General features: G+C 35.2%; 3 protein-coding genes across 3 annotated transcripts; 1 reads left to right on the top strand and 2 right to left on the bottom strand.

Annotated features, from left to right (window-relative positions):
* Nucleotides 1-31: 31 nt before the first annotated feature.
* LOC136345545 (dol-P-Man:Man(7)GlcNAc(2)-PP-Dol alpha-1,6-mannosyltransferase-like) lies at nt 32-7563 on the bottom strand. The gene is made up of 9 exons (XM_066293979.1): nt 7150-7563; nt 3866-3998; nt 3641-3814; nt 3433-3586; nt 3238-3382; nt 2961-3187; nt 2655-2900; nt 311-2292; nt 32-255 (listed from the first exon to the last, which is right to left on the bottom strand). Exons 1-9 carry the CDS (start codon nt 7273-7275, stop codon nt 101-103), a joined length of 3342 nt encoding a protein of 1113 aa, XP_066150076.1. The 5' UTR covers nt 7276-7563; the 3' UTR covers nt 32-100.
* A 215-nt stretch (nt 7564-7778) lies between these two features.
* mRpL40 (mitochondrial ribosomal protein L40) lies at nt 7779-8753 on the bottom strand. The gene is made up of 3 exons (XM_066294204.1): nt 8588-8753; nt 8441-8527; nt 7779-8386 (listed from the first exon to the last, which is right to left on the bottom strand). The coding sequence occupies exons 1-3, from the start codon at nt 8620-8622 to the stop codon at nt 7906-7908; spliced, it is 603 nt and encodes a 200-aa protein (XP_066150301.1). The 5' UTR covers nt 8623-8753; the 3' UTR covers nt 7779-7905.
* Nucleotides 8754-8779: 26 nt separating this feature from the next.
* Nucleotides 8780-13537, top strand: LOC136345601 (N-acetylneuraminate lyase-like). The gene is made up of 8 exons (XM_066294084.1): nt 8780-9295; nt 9361-9567; nt 9623-9758; nt 9812-9957; nt 10012-10180; nt 12244-12389; nt 12447-12618; nt 12810-13537. The coding sequence occupies exons 1-8, from the start codon at nt 8924-8926 to the stop codon at nt 12950-12952; spliced, it is 1491 nt and encodes a 496-aa protein (XP_066150181.1). The 5' UTR covers nt 8780-8923; the 3' UTR covers nt 12953-13537.
* Nucleotides 13538-14918: the final 1381 nt, after the last annotated feature.

Here is a 14918-nt window from a genome sequence, read left to right as displayed (position 1 = left end):
GTAAAAGCGAAACGAAACAAATCGAGACATCGACATGAAAAACCAATAGTTTATTGTTAACAGCAAACAAACCAAACTCACACAAAAACCCCTGACGACCTCAATTATCGTCGGTTATTTCGATAGTATCCACTATCTCATCGATAATGCTGATAATGCTATCTAACCTTTCAGTGGCCTTTTTGAACTTGTTTACAAACTTTTGTTTAGTAACTTTTTCCAAATCGTCATCAACCTGGTTATCACTGGTTTTATCTGTAATTAAATATCACTTGACCAAATTTTCTTACATTACCAGCTTACGCTATACCTGATGGATAAACCTCTGGGCGTACCATTCCTACAGCAGTGGGATCCATGGCGTTCACTAATTCCTGCTTTATCGTCTCCCTTAACCTACTTTCTACAAATTCCTTATTAATTATGTTCGGATTATTCTCGATAATGTCGATTATTTGTTGCTCAATCTTCGATATTTCCTCGTAAATCATTACAGGATCTCTCTTATCTTGTTCCGTCTCGAAGGTTTGCGGTTCTTCTTCGTTGATTTTTTTCCTTCGATATTTCTGTATGATTTTTTTAATGTTCTGTTTCACTCTCAAGTGATTATTTTCATTTTCTGTAGGTTCAATTGTTTCTTCTTCAGTTTCAAGTACTTCTCTATCGTCGACGTGTTCTACAGACCTCTTAAATCTTTTGCTGCGTTCCGATTCTTCTCCAGCTTTGGTGCGAACCTTCTTGATTTTTGATTTTTTATAAATTTCTACAGGAACAATATCTTCTGAAAAAGCGTTTTCTTCTAGAAAAGATTCTCGTGTTAAATCTTCAGCAAAGTTGCGATTCTTTTTGGTTCGTTTTTTCTTACTGAGTCTATCGTTAAAGGAGCCATTAACTAAATCTTCATCACTTTTCGGAGTTTCCTCTTCAATCTCTGGATTGTCGTGCTCCTCAGCTTCGTCAGACACTTTCATAAACTTCTTCTTGTTTGTTTGTGAGTGATTTTCTTGTTCGATATCCTCAAGAGTTTCGACTTCTTCCTTTTCAGCTGTGTCTCTGATTTTCCGAATTTTTTTCTTTTTCGTTGTTTCAATATTTTTTGCGACAAATGATTCTTCGTCGGCAACCCCTTGGATTTTTCTTCTTTTAGAGATATCAATAGGAACAAAATCCACTTGAAGAAACTCTTCTTCTGCAGCATCATCTTCTGCAAAATCTTCAGGTAAACTCCTTCTGGCACGCTTTTTCTTGTTGGGTGTATCATCAGATGAGTCTTCAATTACATCTTCATCACCACTAAGAGTTAGTCCTTCAATGTCTGGAGTTTCATGCTTCTCAATTTCAGCACGCATTTTCTTATACTTTCTTTTTTTAATTTGTGGCTTATTTTCTTCATCAAGATCCTCAAAAGTCCCTACTTCTTCCTCTTCAGCTCTACTTTTGCCTTTTCGGGTTTTTTTCTTCTTGGAAACTTCAATATAGTTTTTTGCACCAAATTCTTCATCTTCTTGAAAATCTTCGATTTCTGTTTCAGCTCTAGTTTTAACTTTGCGTATCCTTCGTGATTTTTTTGCAATCACATCTTCCTCACTTTGATATGGATCTTCGACGTCCTCTGAGATTGGCTCTTCGTTTTTACTTTGAAGTTTTTTCAATTTTTTCCACTTTTTATTGTCAGTTTCTTCCGAACTCTCCTTATCATTTCTCTGTGTTTCTGTCGCCTCTTCGCTTACGAATTTCCGATTTTTATCCTTTTTTCTTCTCCACATCGAATCCTGCATTAGCTCCAAACTCAAATGCACATCTTTCTCCTCGTTTATTTCAGCAAAACTCCCGGATGATTCACCATAAACCTTGTCAATGACTCCTCCATCATCTTCACTCTGACTTCCACCACCCACATTCTTCTGAAAGTCACTTTCTTTATTTTCCGACGTTTTACTACTTTCAAATTCATTAAATTCTTGAGGGGAGGTCTTAGTTTCCCCATCCACAGAACTTTCCTCATCAGCCTCGAGACTCTCCCTCAGTTCCCTTCCTCTCATGGCTAAAACTTCTCGGAAATCATCCCTCCTCCTCAAAATGAACAAAACCGGCTTCATTTTAATTTTTACCGGAGGAATTGTGAAGTAATTAAAAGAGATTTGATGGAATGCCTCAATTGTATCTATAATATCGTGAGTGGCTGCCAATATCTTGAAATTAGAGGCGTATTTGCTTTTGCCTTCCTCAACTAGATGGGTAAATTTGTAGATTTCCATGTCAGTTGTTTTTAAGTGTTCGGTTTTATCGTAACTGCAAAGTTTGGGCTTTTAAGTGCTGCTGAAATTAAGTAAAAAAAGGTAAAAGACTTTAATTTCGTCATGTTAAAAGTTTTTAATTTATTATGAGTTTCTATCTTGTTGTACTGGGAAGTTTAAATTTATAAACTGTTGGTCCCGTTCCTCATTTGCTGTTGGTGCGTTTTCAACATTTACCACCATGATTTTATACGTTGTCGTTTCGACGGATTAACCCCACATTAAACGAACGACGGAAACAACAGTTTATAAACACAGCTCGTATCTACTGATTGTTTTGGATTTAATTATGCAAACCTGACGAATTTATAGACACTGACGAAATTACAGTCGTTTGCCTTAAAAGTGGATACATACGTCCAGGAAGAATTGAGCTGTGTGAACCTGGAAACTCCAGTTTGGGCCGCCAAATTAGAAATATGCACATGCACAAATTGCTCATTGCGAGCTAGTCTATGAAGATGGGAAATAGCTGTACCCCCTGGATAATTAGTTCCAGATATGCTAAGTAAAAACAGGGTAAAAATTGTATTTACAGCCAAATGTCCTGCGATCCCCATAGACAAAAAATGGTATAATGGGGACTTATTCCGATTCTCCCATCTGAAACTCTCCACTAATTATTCCGACTAATTGAGGAGCAACTCAAAGCCCGCAACTTACATTCTATGACAAGCAGCAGCTGCAGCAACATTCATAAATGGAAAAACATAGATTATGAATCTCAATTCTTTGTGAGGTAGAAAGGAATAGAAAAATATGAAAGTTACAGACAAAGCAACTAGTTTTCTCACTCTTTGGTCCATAACACAGCCCACAGGAACTAGGAAGATTGAGGCTGCCAGGCCTCGAGGCAGAGCCGAGTAAAAATACCATAGAAATGGTGACGTCTGTTATATGGAGTTTTTTAGTTGCTGAGCATTTTGAGACATTCACATACCCCCCAGTCAGAACTTTTGTTCAAAATTGTGTTGTACCATAAGACTTCCCCTTCAGGCCATAGAGGCCTCCTCCAGAATATGGAATCTATGACTACAGAGAGCAACAGAAAAGCGGTGCCCCCTGGGGCGGCAATTTGCAACAAACTAAAATTTTTCTTCTGAGTGTAACAGAAAATTAATAGGTTTATTTCTACCGTTTTATGCTGATCCTCTGATAGTACAAATCATAGAGTAGTAAAATCCCTAGGAATAATGCTAATTCAGCCCTGAAAATAATAATCGCAGCACCAGAGCACAAAATAAAACTTTTGCTGTCGCCTCTGAGCCATCCATCTAAGGCTAATAATACTGCAATACTACATGCTAAAATCCCACCTATTTCTTCCTTAAACATCACCTTACCTAGTGGCAGTGCCATGATATTAGGCAGGGGCCGACTCATGTAAAACATAAAATGACTTTGCGTAACCGTTACTGCAATAAACCATTGCAACCACCTCATTCCAAATTGCTTTTCCAAGGTGTTACACATTTTTTTAAAGCATATTACTATGATGAGGGCAAGTACGGACCTGACTATAAACCAGAGGCTGTGGGTGATTGATGGGAAGTACTGAAGATACCTACCTATGTATTGAGCCCAGAATTTACTGAAAGAAAGGAATTCGGGGATGAAAACAAGAGGAGCTGCGAGAAAGGAAATAAAAAGTGGTCCCAAAAATGTCCGTGGAACTACTCCTGGGAACTCGAGGTGGTCATACTGTAAGAAAACGGAGAAAACTGCTTAGGAGTAGTATAATGAATAGACATGAGGCAAATAAATTATTTTTTGTATTGAGATAAACTAAAACAAACAAGATTAATGCTCTGGTTAGTTCAGAATACATAGATTACTGGAAAAGCAAATAGAAGATTAGAAAACAAAGATGGAAGAGATTAGCACCATTGAAGCAACATCACATCCACCGAAATAACCTACAAAAAAGTAAAAATGCAGAGAAAATATTTATTTTTTTAAAGCTCTAGAGTCTGAACTAAAGTCGTGTAAAACATAATACAACTACTAAAATACATTTCAACTGTTTTAATGCATTTGGAAATGAAGCGAATACATTAGTTGTCCCAAAATATATCATTTTCACAAATATTCTGCACGTTAAAACGGAAATATTCCACCCTCCATATACACAACTCTGTAATCTGCACGAACATTTACGTAATTAAACACGCTCTATATTTTGCATGCCCCATTATATAGGATGTCCTTAAAATGATCCTGCAACGCTTGACCAAAAATAAGCCGTATTAGGAAAACTTAGGGAAACTGGTAGTTTTGATCTAAATAAGTTTAATCGAAGACGCCCACGCCAAAAAAAAACGCCAAAAGTTGAGAAGAAAAAAAATATGGTACCATCCCAGTTGATTGGTATATGTATCTATGGAAGTCTGAGGTACCAAATTCGTAGTTGAATTTGCAATATAAAAAGAAATGATAAGAACCCCTTCTGGAGATCCATCAAGAGGTGGAATTATATTTATGTATTTATTACGAATATTGAAATAGTCGAGAACGTGTTATTAATAAAATTTGCAAATTCTGGACAACTTGGTGAAAGTAAATTTTCCCTGCAAAATTGCAGCACGATGCTTATGGCTATTGCTTATTACGTCACAATTATTATGCAACTCCCGAGAGCTTAACGAATGATAAATAACAAATGTTAGTAAAATAAGATAATCTTACAAAAAAAAAATTGAAATAAATCGAGTGTTTTATTTACCCCGTGTGCAACGAATCCTGTTAAGTAATACAAAAAAATATCATATAGATATATTAATAAAATAATTGATTTCTAATTTACTCGAAGAGAGATATCTTTTCGCTACTTCACACTTGAAATTTTGATAACTCGATAAAGCATGGAACAATTATTTTCGAAAATATCGCAAATCTATTGTTTCGATGCGCTCCATGACTGTACGCAGACCCCTTTACCAAACGGTTTTTCGGTTAAACAATTTAATTAATTTCCTACAAGTCAAATACTAATGAAATTTACGAATTCTGGACGATCTGATGAAAGAGCATTTGTCCATGCAGGATCGCGACACGATGCTCTTGACTACTGTTCATAAGAAAATTAAATTTATCATCTCACGTATATTATTCAGCCCTCGAAGTGGTTAAGTTTATAAAATATCGAGACATAATATTAAAGTTGATAGTGGTTTTATTTTTATTACGTAGATTCGTATATCAATCGTGAAAATTATGTATTTAATACGCTAATGAAATAATAAAATAGTATTGTTCTTGAAAAACTTCTGATTTATTTTCGATAAAGTTCCCTTTGCAATAGGTAATGTATTTTTTCCTCCTTCAGGGTACGTTTGCATAATTAAAGTATCGTCTTGAATACACCACCTTCCCCCAATTTATTAAATTTGGAATCACCGCCTGTTACTAACGGTGGTGTATCATTTCCAATACCGATGAGCTGTACCTTTACAAAAGGCAGATTGTGAATTTTTTGCATGTTTTCGTACTGATACCACTTCGTAGTTGATTCATTCGAACGTTAGCGCGACGACGAAGAAGAGCTCCACATGCGCGCTGCATTAATAATCGGAATAATTTGGTTTTCTTTTGTTTTAAAGACTCGTAAAGTGTGTCGTTGAGATGTCTACAACTTAGTGACTGAAAATGGGAACGGTTAACTGTCATTTTGTGAGTAAAAACGATGTCTCCGAAGTAATTCTGGCTCACACGTTTGGTACTCAGAGGGCGAGTTCCGATTCTTATGTCTTGTGATTCAGAGTTCAGTTTCGTCTTAAACTTCGAACTTTCAAATTCATAATCCAAACCATTCGCCATTTTGGCCTTTCTAGAAGGCACTTAGAACTATCTTTGAACGTTGCCGAAGTTTAACATCACAACTTCAGTTCTTTCAAAACATTTCAAATAATTTTTTGTTTTAGGTCTCACTCGGTTACGCTTCTGCTTAAAGTCGAAATTAATTGGCAACTCTAATTATTCTCAAAGTTTTTTCGGGAATTAATGTTGATTTTTTTTCTGTTTCAGACTTCCTTTGTGTACGTCTTTGCTTCGCGCCAACGTTGATTCGCAATTTTTACTGTTTTGATGGCTTTTTCGGGAATGAATATTGATTTTTATCTGTTTCAGATTTCCATTGTGTTCGTCTCTGCTTTTCTCCGACATTGATTCGAAACTCTAACTGTTTTGAAGTTTTTTTTTTTAATTAATATTGTTTTCTGTCTGTTTCAGATTTTCAACTTGAGCTGTTTTCAAGATTAAAAAAATGTTTTTTGTGTCTTAAGTCTCTACTATATACACCTATGCTTCAAGTCAAAATGAATTTGAAACTCTATTTTTTAATTTTTTTTAGGAAATAGCACTGAATTCTTATTGAGAATTAATATTGAACTTTTTTCTCAGATTTCAATTGCGTATATCTAATTCTAAAAGCTTGTAACACATTAAAAAAATATTCACCACATATCAAAGCTAGCCAATTTATATAGTAACTCTTGGTTCCAAAATTAGTAAAAATCGATAGACGTTTAGCAAGTATTTCAAAAAATTATATTAATTTGTAAACTTTGGTGCCCAATAGGAGCAAAGCGAAGGAACATTGGATATAAGGAAGTTTGCCTAGAACGCCTCATTTTTGGTCCCGAAATTGTTGATCAAACGTTGCACAGACATTTCAGTGGCACCCTGTATATGCCCATAAATCACTACAAAATCTAGCCCCTCTGCAATAAAGAGAACATAGAAGGATATATTTTAATTAAGCTAACAATAACATTTGTAGTATAATAATGTTATTTGTGCTATATTCTTCTGTTAAACCATTCAAAGGAGATACTGGTTATCAAATAAAGCTTACCTGAGACAAGTTCCATCTGTGATAAATAATGTCATGCATTGCCTGTAAGTTGAAGCTCTCCTCAACTTTGGTGAATGGGCAATACACTAGATGCGCCATGGCAATTATCATCACTATTTGAGACATTTTTTTTGAGCTTTTTATTACCTCTGGATCAACATAATGAAAGTTGTTAATTCAAGCTCAAAAGCTAGAAATAGATTTGAAAACTTTTTTTTAGATTTTTGACTTTTCTCATAACCTCAAAAAATTTGAATGTTGCCGTCCGCTATCAATTACCTTGAGAAACTATTGGCAATACTGCTTTGGAGGTTTCCCACTGGTGCATCTTTACAGTGACGCTACATACATATTGTAGTTTTTTTTACTTAATATTTTACACATACGCGTTATCATTATCACACTATAACTTACTAGACTTGTCAAGATTTTTCAAATTGCAGAACTATAAAAAGGTAAAATAACCATAATTAAAAAACTTGCCAAATGTAATTCTAACAAAAGATCTTTAATTTATGAAAATAAAAATTTGCCCTAAAATCTCTAGTTACTTGTTGTTAGTCTTGAAATATTGGTAAATATACTTGGAGTTAAGCCTTCCATGTAAATATGAATACTCACCTAAAAGGTGAATTAAATTAATTTTATTGGCTTTTAATCAACATTTGAGACAACTCATTATTCATTTGTATTTCCAGAAGCTTGCAAACAGAAAAACTATCTCTTACTGTCAAGCTTCTATTAACAGAACAAAAATTAGCTCCACTTTTTAGACACATCCAAATATTCCCCATCAGGCACATCATAATTCTCAATTGGAGGCGTCTCTACAGGTCCTACACTCGTGAATGGAATCATGTGAAAGTCCATTTGAATGGCCTCATTATATAATTCCTCTGACTCCTTTTTCAACTCATCTAAAGCTCTTTGCTGGTGGAGAGTGACCCGATCAATCATCTGTAAGTCACGCAAGAGTTGAACTCTTTTGAAATTGGCCCATTTCTTCTCAAGCAAGGCCCGCTGTTCCAGAATATCTGCTGAGTGACAGATGTTTCTTTGTCTCTGAGGCTTTTCATCTAATAATGTTATGGAGACTTCACACTCAGATATTGGTTTAAGTTGCTTGGCATTCTTCTCTAGTCGTCTGATTTGCTTTTCTACCTTTTTTTTCTTACGTTCTTCTCTGGCTCGGACAATTGCTGGATCAAGTTTCTTCTTTTTTTTCAAGGGTTCAGCCCTGCATTTGGGTAAATTTATGAGTGAGTTTATTTCATTAAAAAAAACGACTTACATAAGACATGGTGTAGACCGAAAAAAGTGATTTTCGCCGGTGGATATTGCTCTGTTAGAGACATTGAACTTAGGGGTGAGACATAGCCTGCAAAAAAACAGTTTATTTCATCATTTTTTAAAAGGGTTAATTAGTGAAAATGTTTACCTTTTCAGTTGACATAAAAGAGAAGACCAACTCATGCTTAAAACTACTTAAATTTAAAAAAAACTTAGGTTCACGCGGTTATTTATATTTTAGCTTTTAACTACAAATAATATCTGTTTTTGACATTTTATAATTAGATGACGAATGACGTTAAATCTATATATTCTGTCGAAAGTTGTATGGATGCACTCTTTATGTTCTACTGTTATATGTAAAACCCTCTAATACATGCTTATATACAGCATGACGTCATGAACTGGTCATCAACTGATACCAATTATATTAACCGGGAACCAACCCAACAATAGACGCCTATAATGGCGGTTTGTTTGGTATATGAGGTTATGTTTTGTTTGGCTTTGGTTTCCCTTCGCCCCACAAATTGAATTTTTCATTATTAAAATGGCAAATATCAAACAAGAGGTAAACAAAGTTGAGGACGAGGGTGTAGAGATTATTCGCTTGGACATAGAAAACGACAACCGGGAGGAGGAGCTCAAAATCAAAACTGAGTCCCCCAAGACTGCCAAGGATCTGTTTTCGGATTTCAAGCCCGAATCGGGTAGTGAAGCGGAGCGCGAAGACGAGGAATCAGAGGATGAAGATGATGATGAGCCTCTGGCGAAAAGAATAAAAAAGGAAAACCCAAAACCTGGAAGAAAAAAGAAGAATGATGGGACTGCGACTTCTCCCAACAACAAGAAAGTGGTTCGTGCCTATATATTTCTACAGTTTGTTCAGGGGCTCCATTTGTGTGTTAAATATTGTTGCAGTACCTCCAAAAGTACAAAAAAGAATGGGAGGATATACCATCAGTCAAGCCTTGGCTCTCAGAAAGTGTGCACGGAGAGACATATTTTTATTGCAAATTTTGTAAAAAAGACTACAAGTGCGGCAAATCAGAAGTGTTCAAACACATGTCCTCAAATAAGCACAAACGAAATACCACTCACCCGCCTTCAGAGAAACTTATTAAAAAGGTAAATTTAGTATTAAGTTTTTAGGGCTTTTTTGCTTTATAGCAGCGCTTTGCAGCAAATGATGAAGTTCCGAGGCCTTTTATGCCCAGTTGTCACCCCATTTGTAAAGTCACGGACTAAAGATGTGTGCTATGACTTAATTAAGCCTTATGTTAAGTTTTTAAAGGCTTGTGGTGTGAAAGGGATTTTAGGTAATTTAATTGCAGTTTATACCAGGAAATGTGAGTAATTATTTTATTATCAGTAAATGATGTTGTGGGAGAGGGCATGTCTCTGACCATCAGTGAGCGTAAAAGACTGTTAGAATATTGGAGCAGCCTTTGCAAAGAATATGGTATTTTTGTTATGGTTCAAATTGGTGGGGCCCCACTTCGAAGTGTTATAGAATTGGTAATATTGGCCCATTTACTAGAAAACAAATGTAGATTTTTGGGAATATTACAGGCAATGCACGCAGAGAAAACAGGGGTTGGGGCAGTAGTTTTAATGGCTGATCTATACCACAGGCCCGAGGACCACTTAGATTTGGTCAGATATATTAAAACTGTCTCTAATAATACTGGTTCAATGCCTATTTTGTACCATCACTATCCTAAATATACCAAATTAGACAGTATGTATTTTAAAATAGTAATAACCACCAGTGGACATTATTATCATCATCAGAGTTGAAATTTTTTAAACGGTTTTCCTGCTAAAAAATGGATTAAGGGTTAAGTTATTAATGCCCTGTTAACTTCGTCATTAAACTAGTTTCCATGCAAAGAAGGCGTCTGATCAGCACTAAAGTTATAATTCAAGATACTTTATAAATTAGCTTGCAGTTAAAATTAATAGCACATTAATAATTTGGCAAGTGCCCACAGGTGGTTGTACAGAGTACAGGGTGTCTCAAATAAAGTGAGTTCCAAGGGAAATTATTAAAATGATACAAAATTCAAGACGATTCAAATTAGAATAAAACGGGCATTTTTGTGCTCTTTCAGATGATATTTTGATATGAAAAATATGTGTCTACAGGGTGTCTCAAATCGAGGTACTCCGTTGTGATTTAAGGAACCGCGAGAGATATGATAGATAGGTTAAATAGGTGCTCTATTGAACATTGCCATATACAGAATTAAAAGGATGCGAATACAAATGTATTGCCACCCTATAATCCACAATGTAGCTATTAGTCAATCCATTAATAAAGAACATTTTTGAATAAATCTTTCTGAAGCATGTGATCAGAAGGTGGGAAACCATTTGGCGATTTCTGTTTGTCTAAATCTACCGATCTCGCTTAATGACTTAATGAGAGCCTAAAAAAAGTCTTTCTTTTTGTAATAAAGATAAAATTGAAAACATGTCGGGGAAGTGTGTCTTAAACTCGTGAATCCTAAGGAGTTTCAAAAATCCATTTGAACTAATATCCGTTATGCTTTCCAAAATTAGATTACGGTTTTCTGATAAATCGTTCTATTATTTGACTGATAGGGCATGTAATTCAACCATAGGAATTGCGTTTAAATAAGAAGAAAAATGAAACGCCTGTATTCGTAAATATACATAATATAATAAAATAGTATAATGTTATATTTTGTTTCAATTTCTAAAATTATAAGTACCTATATAACGATTAACACACCGGAATTTTTTTTTGGGAAATCTGCAACAGAGACTGTGAAACAAACTAAAGTTTGGAGACTGTATCTGGATAAATTTCTGGATCTAATGAGTCAGGTGAATTATGTAATAAGTAAACTACGAAGAAAATACTGCGAAATATTTAGAAGAAAGAATTCACAAGTAGCCATAGAGGCGTTTGAAAAGAAATAGACTTGTAACATTTTAAGGTTTGTATGTTGAAATGGTGTTATATTCAGTGGAAAACTTTCTCGAGGAAAGCTGATAATTCCAAGTAACTCACGAAGGAATATTGACATATTATCTATACCTGTGGCATGTGTTCTGCATAATTTGAAATAGAGCTTGTTATTAATATTATTAAGAGGCAAGTCATCTGAAAATTTACAGCTTGGTGTTTCAGCCTGTTATATTTCTTTCAAAAGTCTAGGCGTAGTAAAAAACGACATATTATTTTTAATTGAAGAACTCGTAGGAGAATTCTCGCATGATGATATATGTACGAGCATCGTTGCTTTTTGTGTTATTGGATGTGAACCGCTACAAAAAAAATTCCCCTTCTCCAAAGACCTACTGAACCTTCTTCTTGCTATAATTTTTATTTGTAAGACGAGTTCCTGATATTTACACTTTTTGTGGATATTTGTCCAAAACAGAAAATTCACTTTATGCTATTTCTTTTCCAACGCCGTCTTGTAGCGAATAGAAATAATATGGTCGATAAGGAAGTTATATGGTCCATGATTTCAGAGGTTAAATGGCATTTCCTACATAAACGATCGTACCTCTTGACATTTTCGAAATCACAATGGTAAACCTCAAATTTGGGACACCCTATAAAGGCGTTGTCAAACTTCAAATAAAATACTTAAAACTGTAATTTTCGAAGATCATAGAGCATGGTTAGACCGCTTTAGTAAAATGTAAAATATTTGGAAATCTTCTATTATCGTCATGTCAATAGCCATAAGCGCAATTTATTAGAGATACTCTGTACATTAAGTACAAAAAAGGGAGGTTGTTGTGATGTGTACCCTAATTTTTTAGTTGACATGAAAAAGTTCTTATTAGACATAACTGGGGAAGTGGATACTTTCGTGGGTTTAATATACACCACGGGAGATTTACAAGAAACAGTTTCAGTGATGGAATTGAACCCCGAGAAGTTTATTGTGTTCATGGGCACCGATGAGGTTCGAAAGGACTTCTAAATAAACATTTTCGAGAGTTTATTAAGTGAGATATTTCAGGGCATGTTGGGAGCTGTTGCAAGCGGTTTCACCTGTGTTATGGGCAGCAGTTTGAACATTTTACCCAAACTGGCAGAGTCGATATGTTCCTGTATGAAAAACGGGGAAATTAAGAGCGCTCAGGCGTCACAGACTTTATTGACCAAAGCGCTGACGAATATTAATAACCATGGTACGTAAATAGAAAATTTGGTGTGAAGCGCTGAAAATGTGTCTGTACCTTAACTGGTGTCTAAATGATTAGCAAGTAGCAATGTTATTGTGAAATTGTTTCCAGTCGCTTAATTCGATAAAATTTTAACATTTATTAGTCAGTTTTAACTTTTCTCTTTGTTGTGTTGTGTGAATCACAATGTTTTTTAGGTGAAATGGTACCCGCTTTGAAAGCAGCAATGACGATAATCACGAAACTGCCGATGGACACTGTTCGAGAGCCCCTCCAAACTCTGTGGGAAGGCACTGTTCTGAAAATGAGGGAAAAACTTCGGGAAATCGGCATAATTTAATCCACGTTTCATTGTTTTTGTAGCAATATACAAATATATTGTATAAAAATTATTAAAAATGTTTAAAGGGACATTTTTAAGTACATACAGAATTATATGACGCTGTCAAAATGGCAGTTTCAATATGGCCAGTGTCAATGATTGAACAAGAACATGGCATCCAGCGGTCATATTTACTTGTTACTTTGACAAACTTGGAATTACAACCTTATTAGAGTTTAAGGATATAAATATATATCCAAATACCATGTAGGGGGCAAATTCCCCCTTGTCAAGTTTATGTTTTTTTACGAAAAATTTTAATTTTTTTTCTATTTCTTCCCAATTTTTCGGGAAAATCACGATTATGGATGTTTGCTAAATTTGCAAAGTGACGCCAGAAAATGGTTTTCTTGTACGGATGTGATTTAAATTATACATATACCTAATGTAATAGCATTGTTTGTCTGTGAACTTCCGAACTGGTTAAATAGGTAATTTATAAATCCTGTTTTAATAATTGTGTGTGCGAATCAGTTCGGAAATTCCTTTAGGACGAATCTATTTAATTTAAGATTAATTAAATGACTTTTTTCCAAAACCCTACCCTGTTTTTGTTACTTATTAGTGCATTAGCCGGCCTCAAAAATCTCAATATGTACCGTATTGCATACCCTATGAAAATTGTTCAACGGAATCGGAAACTACTTACAGATTGTGATAAACATGTGTAAGAAGTTCCCATTGGTATACTGCTTCAGTGGATATATGAAGAGCGAATGCGAGAACAACTTGCGAAGCAATTTATTGTCCGGTCATATAGTGTTCCCTCAAACAAGTTCACAAAAGGGAGGAATGTCTTTAACGAAGTGAATGCTACAGTTCGACTAAGATAGTGTGGAAGAATTTAAGATAGGGACAAGATGCAGAGTTCTTAATTACTAAAACTAAAGTCCAACACCCATAGGTGTACTACAACTAAAAGGGTATTTTAGGCTAAATTGCAATCCATCTTGTAAAAATGCACCCCTTAGATATGTAGCGAAATTGATTCATTAGCGGTGTATTGCAATTATATTGAAGACAACCCTTACCTGAAGATAATGGGCATCCGAATTTGGCTCTGTCGAATATATTACAAAAAACGCTGACGCACATATGGGTAGCAATAGGGTGCATTATACGCGAATAGTTCTAGCTGTTCACCCATTTTCTACGAAGTAGGCTTTGGAATTGGAAACAAAAGAATGACGCTCCTGTCAGCAATCAGTTATAGCGTGTTCGTGTCTCGATTCGTGTCATGCCCTGGAAAATACCGAATTTTTAGTGAAATCTCTGAACAGAATTGTTAAAACTGTGTTTTAAATTAATGGCTAATTTCCTAGAAACGTAAAGAGTGTTCGTTTAAGGCCTTGCTTAACAGAAAACATGTAACAATCGTATTTAAAAATTCGGAATTCCGTTCAACATTTCGGCGAATTTGTTCGGTTTCGGATCGCCGAGGACACACGAGGCCTTGAATCGGGATAGTCTTAAAGCTTGATGCACATACTGTTAGTTTCTAATATGAGAAAGCGGTAAAAGGTATATAATTTAATTGATTATTGCTTTTCCGTCGACCGAGTATTAACACATATCTCTTTTTTAACGTGTGCGAAATCATAGTTCGTGGTTTGCAATTTCGTCAAGTAAGCCGCGTTTTTCCAATGACCAATCGCATCGCACTATGTGTTTGTCGCGGAAGCGGCATCTGTGATTTATCGAGGTTTTGTTGTTTTTGCTTATTAGACGTTTTCAATCTTGGGCGAAAGAGCACATGAGGGGTAAGTAGGGCAACTCTGCAATTTTGAAAGTTAAGATGTTAATGTGCTGTTTTTGGAGATTTTAAAATGCCGTAAACGACGTTGTGAAATCATTTTTTTATTTTCAGGATTTTACGAAAATCGTAGGATTCGTCAAAATTTTGAATACACAATAATTGAAAAAC

Source organism: Euwallacea fornicatus, chromosome 2, assembly GCF_040115645.1.
Source record: "Euwallacea fornicatus isolate EFF26 chromosome 2, ASM4011564v1, whole genome shotgun sequence".
In the NCBI taxonomy this organism is placed as follows: domain Eukaryota; kingdom Metazoa; phylum Arthropoda; class Insecta; order Coleoptera; family Curculionidae; genus Euwallacea; species Euwallacea fornicatus.
Note: the sequence above shows the minus strand (reverse complement) of the source record. Positions and strands in the feature narration are given on the sequence as shown.

Bases quoted from the DNA above. Each gene is read 5' to 3' on its own strand.
- mRpL40 (XM_066294204.1), bottom strand. From the start codon at position 8,622: ATGAGTTGGTCTTCTCTTTTATGTCAACTGAAAAG. The intron at 8,528-8,587 runs GTAAACATTTTC...GTTTTTTTGCAG, and splicing joins CTTTTATGTCAACTGAAAAG to GCTATGTCTCACCCCTAAGT. The intron at 8,387-8,440 runs GTAAGTCGTTTT...ACCCAAATGCAG, and splicing joins CGGTCTACACCATGTCTTAT to GGCTGAACCCTTGAAAAAAA.
- LOC136345545 (XM_066293979.1), bottom strand. From the start codon at position 7,275: ATGTCTCAAATAGTGATGATAATTGCCATGGCGCATCTAGTGTATTGC. The intron at 2,901-2,960 runs GTAAGTTGCGGG...GGAGAGTTTCAG, and splicing joins GCTGCTGCTTGTCATAGAAT to ATGGGAGAATCGGAATAAGT. The intron at 2,293-2,654 runs GTATGTATCCAC...CAAACTTTGCAG, and splicing joins CAGCTCAATTCTTCCTGGAC to TTACGATAAAACCGAACACT.
- LOC136345601 (XM_066294084.1), top strand. From the start codon at position 8,924: ATGAGGTTATGTTTTGTTTGGCTTTGGTTTCCCTTCGCCCCACAAATT. The intron at 9,568-9,622 runs GTAAATTTAGTA...AGCGCTTTGCAG, and splicing joins CAGAGAAACTTATTAAAAAG to CAAATGATGAAGTTCCGAGG. The intron at 12,390-12,446 runs GTTCGAAAGGAC...GAGATATTTCAG, and splicing joins TGTTCATGGGCACCGATGAG to GGCATGTTGGGAGCTGTTGC.